Source organism: Rhinatrema bivittatum, chromosome 14, assembly GCF_901001135.1.
Source record: "Rhinatrema bivittatum chromosome 14, aRhiBiv1.1, whole genome shotgun sequence".
NCBI lineage: Eukaryota > Metazoa > Chordata > Amphibia > Gymnophiona > Rhinatrematidae > Rhinatrema > Rhinatrema bivittatum.
The window spans coordinates 6,566,536-6,588,420 of record NC_042628.1 but is presented as its reverse complement, the minus strand read 5'-3'; the positions used below and the strand labels follow the sequence as shown (position 1 = coordinate 6,588,420).

Below are 21,885 nucleotides of genomic sequence, written 5' to 3'. Positions count from 1 at the left end.
TAATCTTATTCTGGGTAGCCCGAATGTTCACATCGGGTAGTGCAGGGGTCCCAGAAACGCCCGCGCTCTGCTCAGGTGCAATCATGCAGGGCTTCTGCCTGGAACGGTTCTCATGCCCTCCCCCAGTATCTCCTTTATGTATTGGGCCTGGCGGTTTCCGACTCACTTGTAACCACTGCTGGGATCTGGCGCTAGGAATCTTTCCCCCCTACGTCATGTCCCCTGCCCGTTCACTGCAGCGATGGTCCTCAGCCAGGGGCCACGTTCCAGAGCTTCTTCTGGACCCCTGCAATTCTGGGCCCTGAATCCGACCGCCAGATGTCTTCGATGCACAATGACTGGGACACCTGCCCCCCCCCCCCCCCCCAGGGTCTGTGAATGCCACCAGCAACAAGAAATGCCACTGCAGGGGCCTTTATTATTACTGCATGCTGCTGCGTCTCAGTGTGTACAGCATGGGCAGGAACAGTAAAAATGCAACAGGAAAACAATATTTATTTCAATATTCTAGTCAGTGGTAATTTTCACCTACTATCGCTGTGCCCCTTACATTCCCACCCCAGACTCAACCACATCTGAGGATGCCATATTGGCAGCACTCACAGTCTCCAGCGGGGTGTGCGGGGGAGTCATGGTCAGTGCCTAGTGACCAGATTCAGGAACCATGATTGCAGAGTCCTCGAAGTAGGCCCTGGTGCATAGCCCCCGGCCCAGTATTGTCACTGCAATGACCGGAGTAAACATAGGATGGAGGGAATATAAAATACAAGATAGGATCCCCAGGTTACTGTGGGGAAAAAAAGCGCATGGTGCTGGATCATAGCCCTGGTTCTGGATGAACTGGAAGAGCAAAGGAGCGGGAGGAAACCAGAAGGTTAAAAAATTAAATTGGTCACATGTAACCTCCCTTCCTATGTCTTTCAGGGATTCCTTAAAGCAGAGATCAAAGAAAGGGCAAGAGTCCAGAGATCCAGCTGAGATGTTAAAGTTCACAAAGGTAAGAGTTTGAGAGTCCAGAGATCCAGCTGAGATGTTAAAGTTCACAAAGGTAAGAGTGCGAGAGCCCAGAGATCCAGATGAGATGTTAAAGTTCACAAAGGTAAGAGTGCGAGAGTCCAGAGATCCAGCTGAGATGTTAAAGTTCACAAAGGTAAGAGTGCGAGAGTCCAGAGATCCAGATGAGATGTTAAAGTTCACAAAGGTAAGAGTGCGAGAGTCCAGAGATCCAGCTGAGATGTTAAAGTTCACAAAGGTAAGAGTGCGAGAGTCCAGAGATCCAGCTGAGATTCTAAAGTTCACAAAGGTAAGAGTGCGAGAGTCCAGAGATCCAGATGAGATGTTAAAGTTCACAAAGGTAAGAGTGCGAGAGTCCAGAGATCCAGCTGAGATGTTAAAGTTCACAAAGGTAAGAGTGCGAGAGTCCAGAGATCCAACTGAGATGTTAAAGTTCACAAAGGTAAGAGTGCGAGAGTCCAGAGATCCAGCTGAGATGTTAAAGTTCACAAAGGTAAAAGAGCTTAAACCAATGACAGAAGCTGCAACTGGATTTTAATCACAAGGGCCCAGCTGAACTGGAGTCATTTCCACTTGGTCTGAATCAAGTTAGTACAGGTGGCACACGGCACCCATCTCTGCTGTACATGACGCTGTACCTCCTTATTCATGTCCCAGTAGGATGTTGTGTATTTCAGTGATGTGATGCCTTCCTCTTCATCCCTGTTTCACTCTCTCCCTGCACAGTCCCCAATCCAGGAGTCACTCATTGAATTCAGCGACCCAAGCACGAGCAGGACGGCAGCAGACGTTTTCCAAGGTAGGAAAGAAATGGGAAAGCAGCCTGCAACTCTCAAGGGGCAGCTCCAATCCTTATTCTAGCCTGGGCCCCACCGAAAAATAAATGGGTGAAATCATCAAAGCATGGTGCAACTACTGTGTAAAGACAACACAAAAATCAAAGCTAGTCCAGTCTCCCCCTACATAACGATGACGGCAGAAAAAGACCAAATAGGTCCATCTGGTCTGCCCAGCGAGAGTCTTACGGAGGTAACTGCTGCTCCCTGCTGGATCCCCACAAACAGCAATATTTACACTCTGATCCAAGCACCTGTCAAACCCATTACAAAATTGTTTTTCCGGGGCCTGCAGACTTCTTCATAATTCAGACGGCGCTGCTTTGCTTTTGGACTTGGCCGTAGGAGCAGCCCTGCGCTCTATTCCTAGGGTCTGCGTACCAGTACCCCGGTCTGTAAAAGTCGGGGCCCAGCGTTGGCTGTCGTCTGGATCCAATTCCCCCTCCCCCCTCGCCTTTTGAAGCAGAGAGCGATGTTGCAGTTGTGTCACAAACTTCAGGTTAATTGGTTAAGGGCGGAACTGCCGCTCCGTGCAGGTGCACTTTTGTGTTGCTTCCTGCAACAGAAGTGACTTTTCTCTCTCACCTGAGTTCCTTCGGGATTGTGCTCAGGGGACAGGGCCGCAGGCGTTCCTTTCTCGTGTCCTCCAACCTCATGTTAGATAAGGATGGAGTGAAAAGAAGTAAATCCTCTGCAGAAAGGCCGAGGAACTGACAAACGGTTCTATGGATATTTTGGGCCAAGATCCCCTAATGCTCTGAACACCACGCAAAGAATTTTAAAGCTAGATCTAGCGGAAAGTGGAAGCCAGGAAGAGGTTTTACGGATGCTCATCTGGCGGGCAGCTTGCACAGGTGTCTCTTCGGCATGCCGGCAGACAGAGTTACAGTGATCTAGCCAAACTGTGATGAAGCGTGAATTATCAAAGCCAGATCTTTGTCTAAAATGGATGCAAAATACGTATTATGGGCCTGGAATGTTAAATGTTCAACCAAGATCCGAGGTGAAGGAAGCTTAATAGAAAGCCTCACTATCCAGAAAACCTCAGATTTTGGGGGGGGGGGGATTTAGATTCAGTTGGTTAGAGATTAGCTACTCTTGGACATTTCTCTAGGCGTGTTGTCCTCTCGCCTAGAGTCCAGATCACCGTAGGCCTGGATGTCACCGGCATAGAGCAGATAAGTTAAGGCCTGTGCTTCTAATCAGCAGACCCAGGGTTTGTACACAGACGCTGAACAAAATGGGAGAGAGCAGGAACCCCTGGGGAATTGCCAGGGTCCGACCCCCGTCCCCACGCATTTCCTGTTGAAAGGAAATGGCCCTGCAGAGATCGGAAGGCTGAATTGGTGGGAAGCTACATTGGGTGCTTTGGATTGCTTTTAAGTAAAGACAGGACAGTGGTGCTAACGAGAAGTGGAATCTTTTTTTATTCACAGCTGTAATGAAGTTCATGGGAGATTATCCACTGAAGGGGCAGTCTGAGCTGGACGTTGTGTGCACCATTTTAAAGGTAATGAATCCCTGGAGGACACAGGAAGACGTGGAAATCTCTGTGCGCTGGTATTTGTAGGGGTTAAGGAACCACCATGTGTAGCCCATGTCCTAGACTTTATCAGTAATGTAGCCAGACCCTTCAATAAAAAAAGCATTTTGAACAATATTTCATGTTATTTACATAGTAAAATCCACGCACTCCCGTCTGACTTTCAGTTCGTGTTTTTACCTAAGGAAGGGAGTGTTAGCTCCCGAAAGCTTGTCCAATGAAAAGGTCTCTCCTTAGATTATTTTTGTTTATTGATCTTTACTTCCACTCATTCGAGTGGACTAACACAGCAGCCAAAGCCACGTGAAGCGTGAATAAACAAAAGTCTGGCATGCCAGAAACGACTGCTTACTGATCAAAGCGCTTACATGGCCTTACGTGTAAACCTGCGAGCCGATTATTCCAGCCCCCACTCTCTGCAAGCTCGCAGGCTGAGCACTGTTACTCGCTATTTATTTATTTAAAACGTTTTAAATACTGGCATTCCAGTAGCATGCGTAGCGGTTTCACAACATTACATACATAATTAAAATACAGACAAAATGAGTGAAGACAGACCAGAGAAATTACGCACGGAGATTGCAGAATGTGATTCCTGGCACGCGCTTTGCGTGTGTTTCAGTGCAGGTGTAATACCCACAGCTATGTATCCGTGTTGGGCCAAATTTTGAAGGGGGAACTCCCATGGCCACTTTCACTATCACCTTCCTCATTCACAGACTCACCACCAGCAAATCTCGGTTTTGAGCTAGCGATTTAAGGGTATATCGATTCATTTGCACTACCACACAACAACGTGCGTTGACATGCTCTGCAGTGCGTCCACACGTGTTCTTGATGGTAGGACCCAAACAATGTGCATTAACGTGTGTGAGCACAAATTGTTCAATAAATCCCCTTCGATTGTTATCCGGTGAATATCTCAATTACAAGACGGAAAGCATGAGCCCCATATTAAACCATGGACCCCACCCCCAATGATCAAAACAAATTGTTGGGGGTATAGGAACCCCCCATTCCCAAAATTACCAAAAAGTCATTGGTGTCAAACAGCACCACCCCCCCGCCCCGTGAAACCCTCGACCACGTGGCTGAGCTCAGGTCAGTGAGCCCTTCAGGTGAGAAAGGTAAAACATGCACCTATCCAGGTACTGGATCACCTGACACCTGAAGGACAAGTTGCATTCCCTAAGCAAACTGGGCGGGTGCCTAGAACACCAAAATTTTAGGGGGGGCAAACATCCCAGCAGCGAGGGGAGCTGTGGTGGAACTGCTGCCGATAGGTAAGCTGGGGGAGGGGTGTGCATGACCGAAGGTTTGCTTCGTGCACTGAATACTCTTGCACCGGCCCTGTCCCTAAGCTTCTGGTTCCGAATTCTCTCGGGAAGATTTACTGAGAAGCTATCAAGAAGGAGAATGTTACCGACTTTTCCCTTATATATTTGTCTTTCCAGCTGTGTGGAGACAATGAAGTGCTGAAGGATGAGTGCTACTGTCAGATCGTCAAACAGATCACAGATAACACAAGCTCCAAAACGTAAGCTCCTCCCCCTCTGCTTCCATGCCCGGGTTAGCTTGTCTCTTCATACGCAATATGAGTCAGTCAGACAGAGAAACAGAAACCCAGAGACATTGAAGGTGATGGCAGATGAAGAGTAAACGGCCCATCCAGGCTACCATCCACATCTCCTGCTCAGCTTTATAATCCCTTCCTCTCCCTCAGATCCCCTGTGCTTGTCCTGTGCTCTCGAATTCTGATCCTGCCCTTGTCTCCACCACAGGCACCCATTACCCTCTCTGTAAAGAAATATTTGCTTAGACTACTCCTGAGTCTTCCCCTTTCACCCTCTTCCCATAAGCCCCTGTCCCAGAGTCTCCTTTCTGTTGGAAGAGGCTCGCCTCCTGTGCATGTATCTCTTGGGAATATTGAAATGTCTCCTTCATCTCTCCTGTCCTCCGGGGCACCCACATGCTATCTGAAATCTTCTTATTTCAAACCCTTCTAATTTCCTCCTGTGATATTTCTATAATATCCCGACTCAGAAATGGGGTCACCCAGTGTCCCGGATGCAGACTTTCATTTGGCCCTGCTGCTTTTCAGCTCCCGTTTCAATACATGCGGACACAGCAGCGATTGACTGCAGAGGGGCCCGTGCATTTAAGAATCAATTCTCAAAGACATGGATAGGATGCATGTGGACAACAGGGGTTGCATGGGTGGAATGGCTGAATCAGCCATACGGACACAACAGCGATTGACTGCAAAGGGACCTGTGCATTTAAGAATCAATTCTCAAAGACATGGATAGGATGCATGCGGACAACAGGGGTTGCATGGGTGGAATGGCTGAATCAGCCATACGGACACAGCAGCGATTGACTGCAAAGGGGCCCATGCATTTAAGAATCAGTTCTCAAAGACATGGATAGGATGTATGCGGATAACAGGGGGTGGAATAGCCGACGTAGATTCCCAGCCACCTAAAAGTAAGCAGCTACTTTCACAACAGGCACACTTTTATCCACTCTAAAAAGAGATGATCCAGGGAGCATTACTGGGTCAGGCTTAACATGCACGTCTACATTTATCTGCATAACAACCCGATTTTCAGACAGAGACCGCAGGCTGAAGAGCACTTGCACAAACTTGTCTTCCCATCTCCTGCCACGACAGGAGGCTTTGTTCTGCCTGACTCGGGAAGGTGATGTCCCACAACACTGCACAGCATATCCCGTACCATTAAATGCCCAGTTAACAGCTGAACCCATCGGCCCCCCGCACACTAAGATGGAGACGTGAGTTGAAGGATAAGCAATGACTTGGCGTGCCTTGCTATTCTCAGGGTGGGTAAGACAGAACTTTGTCCATTGCTTAGGGCTATAGCATAAGAGATACATAAATAAGTAAGTAAGTAAAGAAATACAGCTCTTTGGGTCTTGCATTGCCTGTGTATTTCAGTCCCTGTTAAAGCTCATGTGGGACGCAGCCCTCAGCACGCGGTCACTGCCTGTATTTTCCCTTTCATGCTTCACACAGCGATAGCTGTCAAAGAGGATGGCGGTTACTCTATATCCTGACCGCTTATTACAGATGCTCCGACGTCCTTAAGCCCTTCCTCTTCAAGTTTCTCCAAGATACGTGCAGGAGCCCTGGTTTACATTTTCAAGGTAAGACATCCTGAGCAGGTGCTCTTGCCTTCATTATTTAAGGTCAGGACGCACGTTTTTCATAAAATGCATGAGGAGGGGAACTGGTTGTGGGGCTTTTTAAGCTGCCACAGTACTGAGCACAAACGTTAGCCCACAGCTTGTAAAAAGGGGAAACGTGACTTGTGCAGGAATGAACCTGAAATACTGAACCTCCTGCCCCGAACTGGAATTCGTCTACTCGAGCTTCTTCAGACCGGCTCAAGGATTATAACCCCTTCCCTGTCAGCTCCGGAACAAGCTCCAGAACTGCGGAGGCCAGGGATGAGGCATTAGCCTGAATTTGCAGGATGACCGGAAATACACATTTTTAAAAAAAAGCCTTCATTTTTTATAGAATAAAAGTATTGCGGTCGCCATGTAAGTCCACTTGAATACGTAGAAATAAGGGTCAAGCAACAAATTCTCGGCCAGCATCTCTGACTTGCTCGTTGAGCTTAATTCTTTTGCCAGCATGAGCTGGGAAGGTCTGTGAGCGGTCACAGCGTCATAGGGAAATGGAAATTATCGCCTGTCACTTTCTATGGACAATGCTGAATTGTGATGGACTCAGATAAACTGACCGGAAACTGCTCTGCCTCAGTCCAGCACTGGCCCACAGCGAGCCTTCTTTAAGTCAGATTTGGGAGGGGAGGGCGGGCAGGTTCGGTGTGACCCTAAAGCAACGCTCGCTCTGTACCTTGAAGTTTCAAACTCGCGCATGCTGTTTTATGGCAGACCTGTGCCCACGTTAACAGCAGGTAGAGAGATCCAAGCCCCAGCAGGCATTTTTAAAGTTAAAGCATACTCGTGCAGCATTTCCTTTGAAATTTGCTGCCGTTCGTGGGTAAGAAGGACCTGTGACCTTCTTGCCCCTAAAATTACAAACCGGTTCCTTTCTAATGATAGATTGCAGCCCAGCCAGGGATTCCGAGCGCCTTACAAGTCCGTTGGGAGGACCTTTAGATATTTATTTTCTTAGAAAGCGTAAGACACAAAGGGGGCGTACAGCCGAGCCGACGCAACAGAGCAGCCAGCGCTGGGGGTCGAGCTAGCGAGTAGATCGTCCTGGGCGGAAAACGTTGCGGTGCCCTGGAAGAGGTGAAGAGGCTCGCCCTCTGCGCTGCTCAACGCCAGCGGAAAGGAGCTGCACAGTAACGTCGCCTGCCTTTATGTGTCAGAGAGAGAAGCGAGAGGGGCAGCTGCAGATAAAGAACTTTTAAATTGTGTGTTCTTTTTAGGCATCGCCAAGGCCTGTGAGCAGAACCTGCGCAAAACCCTGCAGTTTGGAGGCAGGTGCGAATATCCCAGTGGAATGGAGCTGAAGGCCATGGTGGTGAGTGCAGTCCATGCCCTGCGAATGGCAGCCCAGAAGTCAAACTATGTAAAATACAGAAGGAAAGGGTCAAGCCACACTGGATTTCATTCGCCAATGTTATTTATTCCAAATTTTTTTTTACCGTCTCCCCTGCTACCTTCACCGTTTATTTGCTGTTTCCCTTTCTTTTCCTTGCTCCCTCCTGCGGCCCCTAAATTGCCTCCGTGTGGTTTGATGCATTCTGCTGGCCTGCAAAGTCTGAGGTCCCAGCTCTTCACCCCTAACAGCAGAGTAGTCAGTCAGCTATAAAGAGGCCATGCAAGGGCGGAAGCAGCCGGAAGGAATGTTGCTAGGTTTTTGGCTTTCAAGCGTGTACTCGGACAATGGTCAGGGAAGGATGGGCTGTGTAACAGATAACGCTGGCCTGCACTGAGGAATAAATCTGTTAGCCCACCTGTGCTGTTTCAGACTGGAGTCCCGTGAGGTGGACAGGCTCTGGACCCCTGACTCTCTTCTGTCTCTGCAGGCTGGGAGAAGTTCTAAGCGACAGCTGATTCTGCTGCCAGGAGGGCTTGAGAGGCACCTGAAGATCAAAACATGCTCAGTGAGTAGAAATGGGTGAAGACCGCGTGCATCCTCCTCCTCCTCCTCCTCGTTCTGCCTGTGAGGACGGTGGTGCTTTCGGTGCACCTTCACCCAACGAAGGCGAGGTCCAGGCGGCTTCTGAGGATGCGTTGACGTTTTTTAAAATGGCATGAAAACATCAACCACGTTCGTTATTATGTCATTCTGTGGCGCTTCTCATCCGAAAGGACAGAGAAAGCTAACAAACTCTTGTTTATGTAATTCCTGTTGTTTTAGTGTTTGCTGTTCAGACGGCACGCAGTGTAGAAATGTGCGTTGCATTGGGGAAAAAATGAAGCAAACAAAATGATATGCTCTTGAAAACAAAACGAAATAATGGGAAAAATGAAATGAAAAATGAAATTTGTTTTCCATGTTCACCCCAAATGCCTTCATTCACCCAAGAAAACACAGCAACGGCTCGATATCAGTGCGGCCAGAAGAGAAGTAGCGTCTTTTATGTTCTTTAATTTCAAAGGCTTGTGTCATTGTAACTTGCCACTATAACAGTGGCCAATAAGATTATAGACAATACAGACAATATCCCCAACCTGCATGTGGCACTCCAGGTCCTCATTCCACCCCTGGAATCACCCCTGATATTCAAATCAGCAGTTCTCAGCAGAATTCCAAATGCCCCCAACTCGATAAACCTGATTGTGATCCAAATTTATGCCCAGGTGGATGAACTCTGACACTTCCAATGCTAGTCCTTACTGGCAAAGTGGTGCGCGCTGCTGACCGGCCACATGCTGAATCCTCGCGTTTGCTGTCATTAGATGTGCTGAGGCACCTAATTGGAAGGCAATGTCACAAAAGTGGCAATGTTTAATCCAGTGGTCACAAAAGACATTAGCAGTTTCTGCTCCTGTCTGAGCACTTTCTTGGATGTCTCCCATTAAACATCCAAAGCCTTTAAAGCAGAATAGAATGATGGGTAATTTATATTCCAGGTTCTCGTCCATAAGGAATTCCAGACTAGGAATTCTGAGCACATGTATTAGAAATGCTGACGTGTTCATTACTGCACTCTATGCCTGTATTCTGTTCCTGCAATACCTCCCGACCACTTCTTTCAGTAACATGGAGCTACTGGGAGATCTTGTGAGAACAGATTTTATGCAATACCACTTTTCACTTGCTTTTAAAATGTCCCGTGCATCCTGCCTCTGATTTTCCCGGGTCACATGGTCCCTAAGCTCACGGCGGGAATGACTTCTCTGATAGTGGCAGCTCTCTTGTGAGTGTACAGACATTGTCCTTTCAAGGAAGCAAAACTTTTCTGAATCTTAGTTTTCCATTTTTGCATCCCCAGGTTGCTCTTGACGTGCTGGAGGAGATCTGCCAAGAGATGGCACTTCATACTCTAGAAGCCTTTGATGAATATGCTATTTTTGCTGTCATCAACAGAGGTGTGCCTTGCTAACACAACTTACAGAAGATAAGATGATTTCTCCAGCATTTTGACGGGGGCAGAGTTGGAGGGGAAGGGAGGAAATCGGGGCATAGCTTAGTGGCATTACCTTCGCACAAGAGACTGATGGCCCTTTCAGCCACACACGCTACAGTTCAGGTGCTGCTGATGTTCAGTCCAGGGAGGAACAGAGGGTTTGGGACCTACTCAGAAATTTGTGGCAGCAAAGCATAAGGAGGATGATCAGGTAACAGCTTAGGCAGCTCCAACAGTGGTTAGTAAAATACTACCATTGGATAGGAATGTGCATTCGTTTCATTTGTTTAATATTACATGCTTGTATAGGAAACGAATGAAACGAATGCACATCCCTACCATTGGGTTTAATCACTGCGTTCCATAATGTTCTACCGCCATGAAAAGGCTCCAGAGAAAGGATCGTATCGATCACAAAACATTTGTGCTAATGTTCATGTTAGCAGAAAACCTTTCTGACCCCACCAGGAAAATCATTCTTCATTGTTTCATTCAGGTCAAAATGTCCGTCCCTTAACCAAAAAGGAATATATCCTGGATGTCTCCACGCAAATGGAACAGGTCGACAGTAACTACATGTTTTGGTTCAGGCGCATCATCTGGGCTCAGCCCCTGAAATTCGAGAACGAATTGTATGTTGCTATGCACTACAACCAGGTAAAAACTCACTCCAGTCTTTATGCGGAAATCAGAGACTATTACTCTGTTCTTCCGCAGGGAAAATGCGACGTCAGAATTCACAGCAGGAAGATCCTTGTAGGCCTCACGCTTGCATGATGAGGGCAGCTGCAGAGGCAGCTAATTCCCTGTAATAAAACAAATGAACACTTTTTAGAAAACATTTAGTACTACCCCTTTTCAGGCTCAACGTCTGTATATCAAAGGTGTTCCCTACCGCTATTGCATATCCTGGCCTCTCATTTATGAGATATGCAATAGCGGTAGGTCATATGGACATCCTTCATCTCAACTAATAAGACTCATGCTGTACATCCAAAGGGCATGGAGACAATCAATCACAGAGCCCGAGGATCCAGAAATGTCAGACCTGAAAGCAGAAACACCCTATCCCACATGAAAATTCGGCATACGTTGCATGCTGGATACAGAATGGTCTTCTCTCATTAATCTCCTCATAAACCGTGAACAAGGCTAGGGCAGAACACAGCCATCTCCACATCGCACACAGGGCAGCAGCAGCAGCAGCAGGAGAGACCGGGTGAGAGGGAGGGGCGTGCACTGAGAAAACTCTGCATCTTTCCTCAGGTTCTGCCAGATTATCTCAAAGGGCTGTTTAACATCGTGCCCCAGATGAAACTCAGTGAGCAACAGTTCCAACAAATCTCAAGACTGGCAGCGCTCCAACACCGAGCAAAGGACAGCATCTACCTGCCCACTCTGTATGTATGAACGCAGGTGCAGCGGTCACCGAACATGTGCACCTGTGCTGTGCAGGCCTCGTATGCTGGGCGCACTTTCGTTCACATATCTGATCATGCAGTCCTTTTGCTAGGCATGCTGAGGCCCATTCAGCGCTGCCTAGCCAGATAAGTATGGATTTATATGGCTAAATGGCAGCAGCTGAATATTTGCACCTGTTCAGTACTTATCTGGCTAAGTAGTTAGCCGGATAAGTTGTGGGCGGGATATGGGCCTTCTGGCGAAGAGTGACTTACCTGGATAAATAGTGATATTCAAACTTATCTGGTTAAGTCAACTGGATAAGTTACGCCTGCTCAACAGCAGATCTAACATTAGCCAAAGAAGATTTATCCAGCTAACTAGAGACTTATTTAGGGATATTCAGCAACTTAGCCATACTGCTCAAAATCCCTTGTAAGTTAAGCAGATAAGTCTTAGCCAGAATTGTTTGAATATCTACCCCACTATGATCTCTAACAGAAGCTGCATTGGTGTCATGGAAATCGTTGAGGCAAAATAAACCGGTAGCAAATGACGCGTTTCCATCAGTGTAATTTAGAGCGTGGTTTAGTTAGTGCAACTCCCTAGAGTCAGACTTTCTCCCGCAGATCAATAACAACTAAGCAAGTTTCAATTTGGTGACTGAAACAGTGATAGCTGTTAGTATAGAAGCCTGAAAAGAGACATCTGTTTAAGCCTGATTTATTTCTGGTTTATTTATTTCTTTTCTTCCTCCCTCAGCCGCGAAGTTCAGGATTATGTTCCGGGCCAGTTCTATAAACTGCTGAAACCTCAGCCCTGGTTAAACATGGTCCTGCAACAAATGCAGCAGGTGCAAGCCCTGAGCCCTCACCAGGCCAGAGTCCAGTTCCTAGGTAAGACCCTGGGACGCGGCTGCCGAAGGCAGGATCCAAATGTTCTGCAGGCCATGCACGTCTTCACTTCTCTGTCTGACATTTTGCAGGGTTGCTGAACGCCTTCCCCATGTTCGGCTCTTCTTTCTTCTACATCCAGAGCTGCAGTAACAATAGCGTGGTGTCCCCCTGCATCCTGGCTGTAAATCAGAATGGCCTGCACTTCCTCCAGAAGGAGACTCATGTACGTGTTTGGGGGTAACCGCATGCAGGCCAGAGTTGTAGAGCACGGATGTGTCTCATAATCTAAAGGAAACTCGCATCACAAAAGCCTTCTACGACCACGCGGAGCACAGTGCTAAGGGCAAGCTGGAAAGAAATAAGGCAGGGGGCTTGAGTGTTGCTCGGGCATATGAATCTTTAGAGGGCCGATGAGGGGAGAATACAGGTCAATCAGCAGTACGGCTGCATCAGGCTTCCTACAGCAGCCATGGTTGCAACCCTAATATCAACGGACACGGAGTGGCCACATGTTCAGACAACGGCCTCACTAGTTTCAGCGGCTGTGTGGATTACTTCAAAGCTTACAGTAAGACATAAGAAGGGGCCTGGGTGTTGGAATAACCAAAGAGGAAAATGACTAGGCCTGTGATAGCCAACCAGCAGAGCCCGGGGAGGCCGGCACTGGATGAAATGTAAACATGCTTGGGACAGAAATGTAGGGCAATGGAAGAGGGCTGAGAGGTCAGGTGAAATGCTTGGGAGGAGCTGGTGTTGGTTTACACTTGCGAGGGCAGGCTGGCTGGGCCAATTGACTGCTATATGCTATCATCCACTTTGTTACTGTTTGGGTGCGGGTGGCCATTTCTTCCCTAGAAATGACATTTTTCACTGTTCTTCTAAAACAAGACTATAGTTGCTTAGGTATCAACGGAGGGGAAGCACCGATAAAGACAGGCTCCTGTTCTCCTTCACAAATAATCCTTGCATTGTCAAGTATTTCTTTAAAGAAGAATGGGAAAGTGAAGATGGGGAGGGAGACTCCCGACTGGGGTGAGGAAGGTTCGGAGCTCCAGGGGGGCATGGCCTAGTGGTGAAAGCAATGGGCTAAGAAGCAGAAAAATCCCCCTTCTGCCACCAATGCTCCTGGTGATCTCCCACTCCCTTAGGTGCTCACTCGGGGGGGGGGGGTAAGTTTGTAGCAGACTCCATAAATTTGCAGGCAGTTATGCGCCCCAGTTTCACCAATTCTCCAAGCGCCCTTACCGGTGTAAATCCAGTTTGAAAAATATCTCAGAAAACCTACGGGCATACAGTTCCACCTACTATATGCAGGGCGTTGAGATTTTTTGCACATCCTTTTTCAAATCAGAAAGTCTGCGCGTTAGGTCTCCATCCCACCCAGACCCCAGCCCTTGGAACACCCGTCGCCTAAGTGCGTAAAGTGCATTTCCACGGATATTGGATATATGGTCACTTCTGCAGGGTAAAGCCTTACTTCACCCGCAAGTGTCTTTGAAAAACGGTCCTCCCCGACTGCAGACTGTTTGGAACAGGGCCATATTCTAATCTAATCCTGGACGTAAACTGCCCCGTTCCCCCCGTCCCAAAGGACAACCTGGAGCAGCTTCCAACACCCCAAAATTCCTAAATACAATTCAAAGTCACTTCCAACTATTCACAAACAATACAGTAAGTAAATAAAAATAAAAATCTTAATGCATAACTAACTCTCACTCCCACCCTACTCTCACTAGGGGGGTCAGCCAAGGTAAAGTATCAGGACCTTAAAACCTCACCTCCCCAAATAATCAAACTCTCCCTAATCCCCACCCAACTTTCCCCCTCCCATCATAGCATCCTTACAAGGGCCCCTAATCCCCCATTGCGCATTACCTTTGTACAATGCTGTGTACATCCAGGAATGCTATAGAAATGATAAGCCCTGCTATAATAACATTATCGCCACACTGCGGGTTTGATAACATTAAGAACGACTCACTTTCGGTTTACACTCCAAGATATAACTGCATCTGCTTGAATTCAGCAGCTCCCTCAGTGGCAACCTGCACCCTGTGGAGAGCCGGCAGTCCCGTGGGGACCGCGTGCAGTTGCCCTTTGAAAAGTTGGACACGTTGAAGCCCGAAAGTACACGCAGGGATCTCAAAGTGAAATCCTCCCATGCATGCCCCAACCCCGCCCCTCCCCCCACATACTACGGCTAATAATAGACACGCAGTCATCCCACGTATGTAGGTTCAGCTGCGTTCATTGCGGCAACCCTCAAATCCCGCTTTTACACGGGTAAACACACATTTACTCATGTGAAAATATTTGCTTGTCATCCCCTCCCTCTTAATGAGTAACTTAATTTATTTGCTTTCTTCATTCATCCTGTTCCAAGTCTATTTTAAATAGGGCAGTGGTCATGTGGCAGGGCAGGTCCTGGAGACAACTGGACCTCTTGCAGGCCACGATACCATTTATTGGACCAAACAAGAACTATCCCACGACAATGATGTACTTGAGACTTCAAGTCTGCATAGATCCCTATGTGGCTTAAACATATTGGACCCTTAAAGAGCACACAATTCATCCTAAGTTGTGAAAGAACCATCAGGGTCAAGGGAGTGAATGTGAATGTGGCAACTCCGCCAGCGCAGGGGAGGGAGGACCGAGCACTGTAAATCCGTTTTCCTTTTGTGTGCAGGAGCTAATAGTGAAGTTTCCTCTCAAGGAGATTCAGTCCACCCGCACCCACCGACCTGCTGCTGGCTCCAGCTGCCCGTACGTCGAGATCCTGCTGGGAGACGTGATGTCGCAGAGGGTCACGCAGCTGCAACTTGAGCAGGTAGGGATGGACCCAGACACAGCGAAGGAAGAGTGGCACTCTGTGACCTTTAAGGAGTTAGCAGAGGATACTGATATTCAGGAAGGTGGGGTCCTTGAAGTCTAGGGCAAGACAGGAAGTGGAAGAGGTTTGTGTTAACAAGGTAAAACTAGCAGTGCACAAAAATATACAAATAAGTAAATGTTTAATTCTTTCAAGAGGGGAAAAATACATGGAGAAAGTTTTTTTCCTTCTAGACTCTTGGCAGTAAAGAAGGAGAACTTAAGAATATTCTTGCATAGAAAGAGTGAATCTTAGTTTTTTAATAATAGAAATGAGAAATAATAATAATAGCTTAACAAATGCAAAACAAATTGTAAACTTGTTAGTTCAGGATAAAACCTCACTTCTGAGAAAACAAATCAATGTCTTCTAGCTCATTGTACTTTGAGTGTCTGTATGTTTAGCTTTGATACCCAAATAATCAAAGTCCACATCACGTGCACGAAATCTGATGAACTCTTGTTGGCACCAGGTCCAGCTTGCACCGTTTCTTGGCTGCTGGACAGCCTGAGCTGCTGCAGCTGTCCCAAGTAGATGAAATACGAAGCTTGCTGTTAATGCAATAGTAGCACTTACAAACTCACGGACAGGCAGGTTGCAAGGCGAAACAGTCAAATAATTTGCTAAGCGCCACCAAATCATCATGCAAGACTTTTTATGTTTTGCACAGGGTCAGATAGCAGCTTATTCAGGAGTAAGAAGTAGTAGCCAAGACTGGCTTGTTTTTTTCTTACCCTCAAACCCCAGTGAAGGGATTACGTTCTTTCTCAGGCTAACGCTACTCTGTCCTTCATTACAGTAAAAAGGAGTAAGAGTTGCTGTGATGTGCTTAACCAGCTATCATTTCCTGCATGGACTGCCAATGCAGATCCAGTCCAGACCCCTCCTCCATCACTTCTCTCTCCCCCTTGGTACATGGAAGTTGAAAGTCTGTATCTGCTTTTCCTTTTCTTGCTCCACATCAAACAATAGCATGGCCGATAGCCAACGTCTCCTTCTGAGGGTTCTGTCTGCTGTGGAGGAAGCCAATGTTGATTTCCCCCCCCCCCCCCCCTCCAAACAAAAACAAAATCATCTTACCCCCACCGTCCATGCCGGCTGCAGTGGGGTAAAGAAAACAATTTGCCACAGTTCAAAGAAAGGCTGCAGATCAGTGACCTGGTGCGCGGCACTGGAGGCAACCTGGATGGACAGAGAGGTGCAGGACTCTGAACGCAGTAAAATCCTGGGATTCGCAAACATCCTGAGGTTGGGGAGTAAACCATTTTTCAGGAATGAAGGAACTGTACTACCAGACTATCAGAAGGGCGGGTGAGCAGCACTTACGACTAAAGGCCACTGAGATTAAAGGCGCTGCTTAGCATGGAACATCGTCTTTTTTTTATTATATAAACACCACCCAACAAGTCAATCGTCATACAAATTCAGGCACAAAACTGGGATGCTGTGTTACACTTCCCAGCATCCCGTAGCCAGGGTCTTCCATTCTCCATCCCCAAACAGTATCTCATCCCACCCCTCCTGCACGAAGCTACCTATTCCGAAAAGAGCTCATCTACTATCTTGCTCTAGCCGGTGCGTGGCCCACTGCCAGCATCAGGAATCAAGAGATCAAAACTCGTCAGGGATCTTTCTCTGTGAGGCAGCGATTGTATGTACACATCCCAAATCTGTAAGAAAACTCTCGTCTTCTTAGTCAGATCAGACTGTTCCACATCTTTCTCATATAAACACATTTGATGAAGCTGGTTTCTCCATTGGGTCAACGTTAGGGGGTTTTCCATCAGCCAGCGCTGCAGTATGACTTTCTTTACAAGCAAAAGGATTTTATGAATTCAAATGTTTCAAACCAGCAACAGTCCCCCCCCCCGTAAATTGTCAAAGAGCAGTACCTTAGCCTGCAGGGGTAATCATATATTCATGAGCTAATAAACAAAGTGTATTAAAGCTTTCCAGAATGTGCTAATTCGTGGACAGTCCCAGAACTGCATTTAATACACAAATCTGAGGTCGAAATTTTCATAACAAAGGGTAACTGTCTTGTTGTACAATATCTCATCAGAAATTTATATTGTACTTCATGTAAAGCAACATTACTAGCCAGGGATTGTATCCTCCTGAAACATCGTAGATATTGAGCTTCCGTAAATGCAACATCCACCTCTAGTCTCCATGTTAGCAATTTCCCATAGCTGCGGGTGGTTTTCTTCCTATCAGAGCACAACACCAGAATGATATAGTGTGGTGATCTGGGTCAACTGTATCCAACATGTCAGACAAAAATTCCCTATGTGCAAATTGTGCATGTGACCAATCCTTAACCCCTAGCGACCCAATGGAAAGGGTCACATCCGATCTTTTCAAGGCTCGCTGACACATTGCCTTTTTAAATAGCGGCTGCAAGGGACTTCTCATCTCTCTCTGGAGTACCAAAAGCACTTAATTACCAAACTGGAACAATTTCTTAAAGCATCACATTTGATTTACCAATGTTTTCTCTGAACCAACGACTCTGTACAGGAACACAAAGGCGTAGACCAAGAGAGCAGGGTCTACAACAAAGAAAGAGCCCTTGCTTCATTGCATCAGCCGGATTACTTTACTGTCTCTTCCCGTCTGCTTTTTCCCCGACTTTGCACACGGCTTCTCAATCTGCTTTTATCTTCCTAGAGCATGTACTGAATGTTTTCCACGAATTTAATCAAGATGCTGAGAAACGTTTCATCCTGGGGCCAAGTTGTACTAGTCCGCATACTTGCAAGGCATGCGGGGGATGCTTTTAACCTGCGCACTCTGTAGCTGATTTTCAAAGAGGAACCACCCAGGTGAAATTGGCCCGGGTACACTTGCACCTGTTATCTGTATGGCCAGCCCATCGGGGGAGGGGGCGGGGGTAAATATCATGCAGACATTGGAAAATCGAATATGTACACTCTGTTTTCTTCCCTCTGACCTGAGCATGTCTTTTTCACTCAGCTGTACTTTTAGCCAGATAGAAGGGGGAAGTTTGCCCCAGGAAACAGCGTTGAAAACTGGGCCTCATCTTGTCCAAAATGGATTTTTCCCTTAGGCTGGGGGATCAGCTGCAATCATTTTTTAATGTCTTAAAAATAAAAAAAAAGGAACATTTACCCTGTACTGATTAAATAAGTTGCTAGTTTTCAGAGTTTTAAAATAATCTTTCAGCTACTTCTCTTGAATTCCTTGGGGCAACCACATTTAGGACAGTGTCAGAAACTGCCACACATGTAACCAGTGACGGTGGTACCAATCTTTTCTACTTCTTGTTCTCAGGGCCTGGAGCTGTGCCGAGTGATTGCCACACACATGGAGAGCCTTCTGCATGCACGGGAGAAACGGCTCATCCTCCCACCTAGCGAGATTACGCTGCTCTGATCACTCCCGATTCTGTCCATTTTTGGAGTGGTCGTCCTCTGGCTGGGACTGAGGAATATCAGGTGGCTACTAGAAGGGCCATAAGCATTCATTCACATTCACATGGTGAACCCTTGAGCCATCATACAGACTGCGTTTTTCAACACAGAACGTGACGGCAGATGAGGCCCGTCGGGTCTCTCCACCCGATTCACTTCTTGATGTGATGCCACAGACTCCAGTTATCTCTGACTTTACCCTTCACTTCAGAGTACCTGTTGATATGATCAAGCGAATTGTAAAGCACATGCCATTGCCTGCAGTACTGTGGTAGGGAGGAACACAATGTCTGTGCCACAACACGACAGGCCTGTGTCTTGCAGTGGGGCAAAGGCCATCTAATTTGCATCGGAGTAAGTAACAGCCACAGGCTAGGGTTATTGGCAGCTCTGCCTGCTATATCCCCACTATTACACCTGGTTTTATAAATTTGTTATCCAGCAAAAGCATATTGTTGAGGATTAATAACACCAATACCTGTTTTATTAAAGAGCCCTGTAAAATGAAAGCAACCGGTGAATACTGAAACAATTGCTGAATCAACTTACCCACGTGTGAACTTGCTGTCTAATCACAAGCAGCTGTTTTCCACTCTGCATTTAATGCTGGGTTATTATAAAGCCCTAATACTGATCCTTTTTCTCATTTCAGCTCCCTTTCCCTCTGCTGCTGCTGTCACCACAGCGTCTCCTCTCCTAACCCAACTCCCCCCATGACTTACTCCATCCGCAGGTGCAATCCCCGGTTCCTGCTGCCCCATTTGGGTCTCCGTTTCAAGATGACGTCAATGGGCCCTGAGGCGAGGTGTGTGCATCTGTACCTTCCTAGAACAAAATGGTGCCAGCCTCCGGCCCCGCAGAGACCTGATGGGACAGACGTGACTGGGGATTGAGGTAAACGGGTGGGAGGGGTCTAGGAAAGTCAGCTGTGGGAACTTTGGTGGAAGCAGTCATTTGAACATGAAACCAAACTAAACTTTGGTTTGGTTTTGTTTCATTTTCAAAAAAAAAAGGGATATTTTGTTGAAATTTTCTGTTGTTTTGTTCTCTAAATGAAAGCACATCCCTCATACTTAAAGTTAAAAAAACACTTCATAACTGATAACAAAAAGTTAATGCTCCCTTCCCCCCATCAGTAGTGGGCTGGCACTGGGTTCACTTCAGCTTTGTAGTTTTTATAAATTATGACCAAGATAAAAGCCTGACCCTAGACAAAAGCCCCTTTGTGAGCTAATCAGTAGGGGCCCTGCATTCAGAAAGACCGTCCTTCATCGTGACCGGGCACTGCTGCAAAATATTCTTCCAATCCACTGCCTGTCACTGGGGCAGAATGACAGGCCCCCCCCATCTCGTCCCCAGGTGGCCCCAATAGCCAACGTACAAGGCTGTTTCCGGCTGGGGTCCCTCCCTCCTTTAGGATCTGGCGGGGCTCCTTTCACTGACAGATGCGGTTGGGGGAGTCTTAAGCTAATGCCTTGCTTTCCTAATGGTTCATTCAGCCCTGCCAATCAGCATCCTGGGGTATTTGCTAAGATTGTCTCTGCCTGCCACAGGAGCTACTGCCTTGTTATCAAAATGCACTGTATCAGTCAGTGATAAAAGTGTAAAGGATGCCGGGAGGTTCCATACTCCTGATCAGCTAAAAGGTAAACTCAGATGCCTTAATTATTTCTATAGAAATATTATAAATGGATTATATTGTGAACAATTTTTTTTTCAAAAGTATGTATATAGTAAATTATTTTGCTAGGCACGTATGAATATTTTCATAGATAAGGATGTACTGGGCCAGCCTGGTGGCCCAGTGGCAATGCTATGCTCTGTTTCCAGGGGGGGGGGGGGGGGGGGGGGGAATACAGCGGCAGCTGCGTTCACTGCCCTTGGGAGGGAGAGAAATCGGCTCTCACTCAACAGCGGCGCCTAATGACCACAGTCCAGCATACCAGGGATGCAGTTGCATGGCCCCTGGCCAAGAATTGTTGACATGATGGTCAGCTTAAAAGGGAGAGAGAAGGATATAAAATAAGGCTAAAATACCCCAGGTGCTTACAAATAAAGACTCAAGACATCGGCTTCCAGACCCAGTTCCAAATGAGCTAGAAAAATAAAAACGAGAAAGTTATTGGGCCAAAAATGTAAAAAGAAGAAGAGGATATGCAGAAACACGACCTTCGATTCGGTTTGAATCCTGTCAAGTAAAATGGCAGCAAATAAAGCACTGACGTAAATAATTGCATTTTTCAATATGCACCTAAGACTTATTTTATACATGTAAATCAAGGCTCAGAGCCTGCAAGTTACAGAACTACATTTTGTAATTTTTGCACTTGATGACACACTGTGGGATTTGTTGGGCAGTGGTGATTTTACTTTGTGCAGAATAAAACTAATCTCCAAATTCTCTGTTTTCTGAGTCTTCTTCCCTTAGGTGTTTACGTGCCTTTGTGCTGGGGCCAACGCCTGTGTCACCTGGTCCGTGCCAAGCAGTGAAAATCCCTGCAGACAGGGCCAGCATTAGATACACTTGCGGCCCAGGGCAGAAACTGTTAATATCCGTTAGATGCAGGCTCCAAAACTGCACAGGACTCTAAGTGACATCTCACCAGAGACTTATACAGGGGCGATATAACCTCGCTTTTTCTGCTGATCATTCCTCTCTCTATACAGCCAAGCATTCTTCTGGCTTTTGCCATCGCCTTGTCACCTGTTTGGTCACTTTGAGATCATCAGATACGATCACCTTCCAAATTCAGATCATCTTTCTTGCTTAGAAGAATTTCACTCCCTCTACTGTACTACTCCCTTGGGTTTTTGAAGCCAAAATGCATGACTCTGCATTTTTTTTTAGCATGAAAGCTACCAGACTTTAGACCTTTCCTCAAGCTTCACTAAGTCCCTCCTATTTTCCACACCTTCCTATTGCAGATTTTAGTATCTTCAGCAAAAGCACAAACCTTTTCAGACAATCCTTCCACCTTGTTGCTCACAAAAATGTTAAAAAGAACTGGTCCAAGGACCGATCCCTGAGGCCACCACTAGTAATACCACCCCCCCCCCCCCTCCTCCTTGGAGTGAATTCCATTTACCAATACCCTCTGTCGCCTTCCACTCGACCAGTTTCTAACCCAGTCAGTCACTTTAGGACCCATATCAAGGGTGATCAGGTTATTTATGTCCTCGATGTGGAATCATGTCAAAAGCCTTACGGAAATCCAACTACACTGCATCTAGCGTTCTCCCCTGATCTTCCTCTCTGGTCACCCGGTCTAAGAAATTGATCAGATTCATTTGACAAGATCTACGTCTGGTAA

At 46.8% G+C, this 21,885-nt stretch overlaps 1 protein-coding gene across 1 annotated transcript in view; it reads left to right on the top strand.

Annotated features, from left to right (window-relative positions):
• MYO15A (myosin XVA) overlaps positions 1 to 20,411 on the top strand; it is a 96,460-nt gene extending 76,049 nt beyond the window's left edge. Inside the window, exons 47-60 of the mRNA XM_029577208.1 lie at positions 925 to 997; positions 1,741 to 1,813; positions 3,287 to 3,360; positions 4,848 to 4,930; positions 6,431 to 6,561; positions 7,821 to 7,915; positions 8,424 to 8,501; positions 9,837 to 9,933; positions 10,468 to 10,628; positions 11,238 to 11,371; positions 12,135 to 12,268; positions 12,358 to 12,491; positions 14,958 to 15,098; positions 18,435 to 20,411. Coding sequence (XP_029433068.1) covers positions 925 to 997; positions 1,741 to 1,813; positions 3,287 to 3,360; positions 4,848 to 4,930; positions 6,431 to 6,561; positions 7,821 to 7,915; positions 8,424 to 8,501; positions 9,837 to 9,933; positions 10,468 to 10,628; positions 11,238 to 11,371; positions 12,135 to 12,268; positions 12,358 to 12,491; positions 14,958 to 15,098; positions 18,435 to 18,536 — 1,510 coding nt within the window. The 3' untranslated portion in view covers positions 18,537 to 20,411. The remainder of the gene's footprint in view (positions 1 to 924; positions 998 to 1,740; positions 1,814 to 3,286; positions 3,361 to 4,847; positions 4,931 to 6,430; positions 6,562 to 7,820; positions 7,916 to 8,423; positions 8,502 to 9,836; positions 9,934 to 10,467; positions 10,629 to 11,237; positions 11,372 to 12,134; positions 12,269 to 12,357; positions 12,492 to 14,957; positions 15,099 to 18,434) is intronic.
• The last annotated feature ends 1,474 nt before the right edge of the window (positions 20,412 to 21,885 follow it).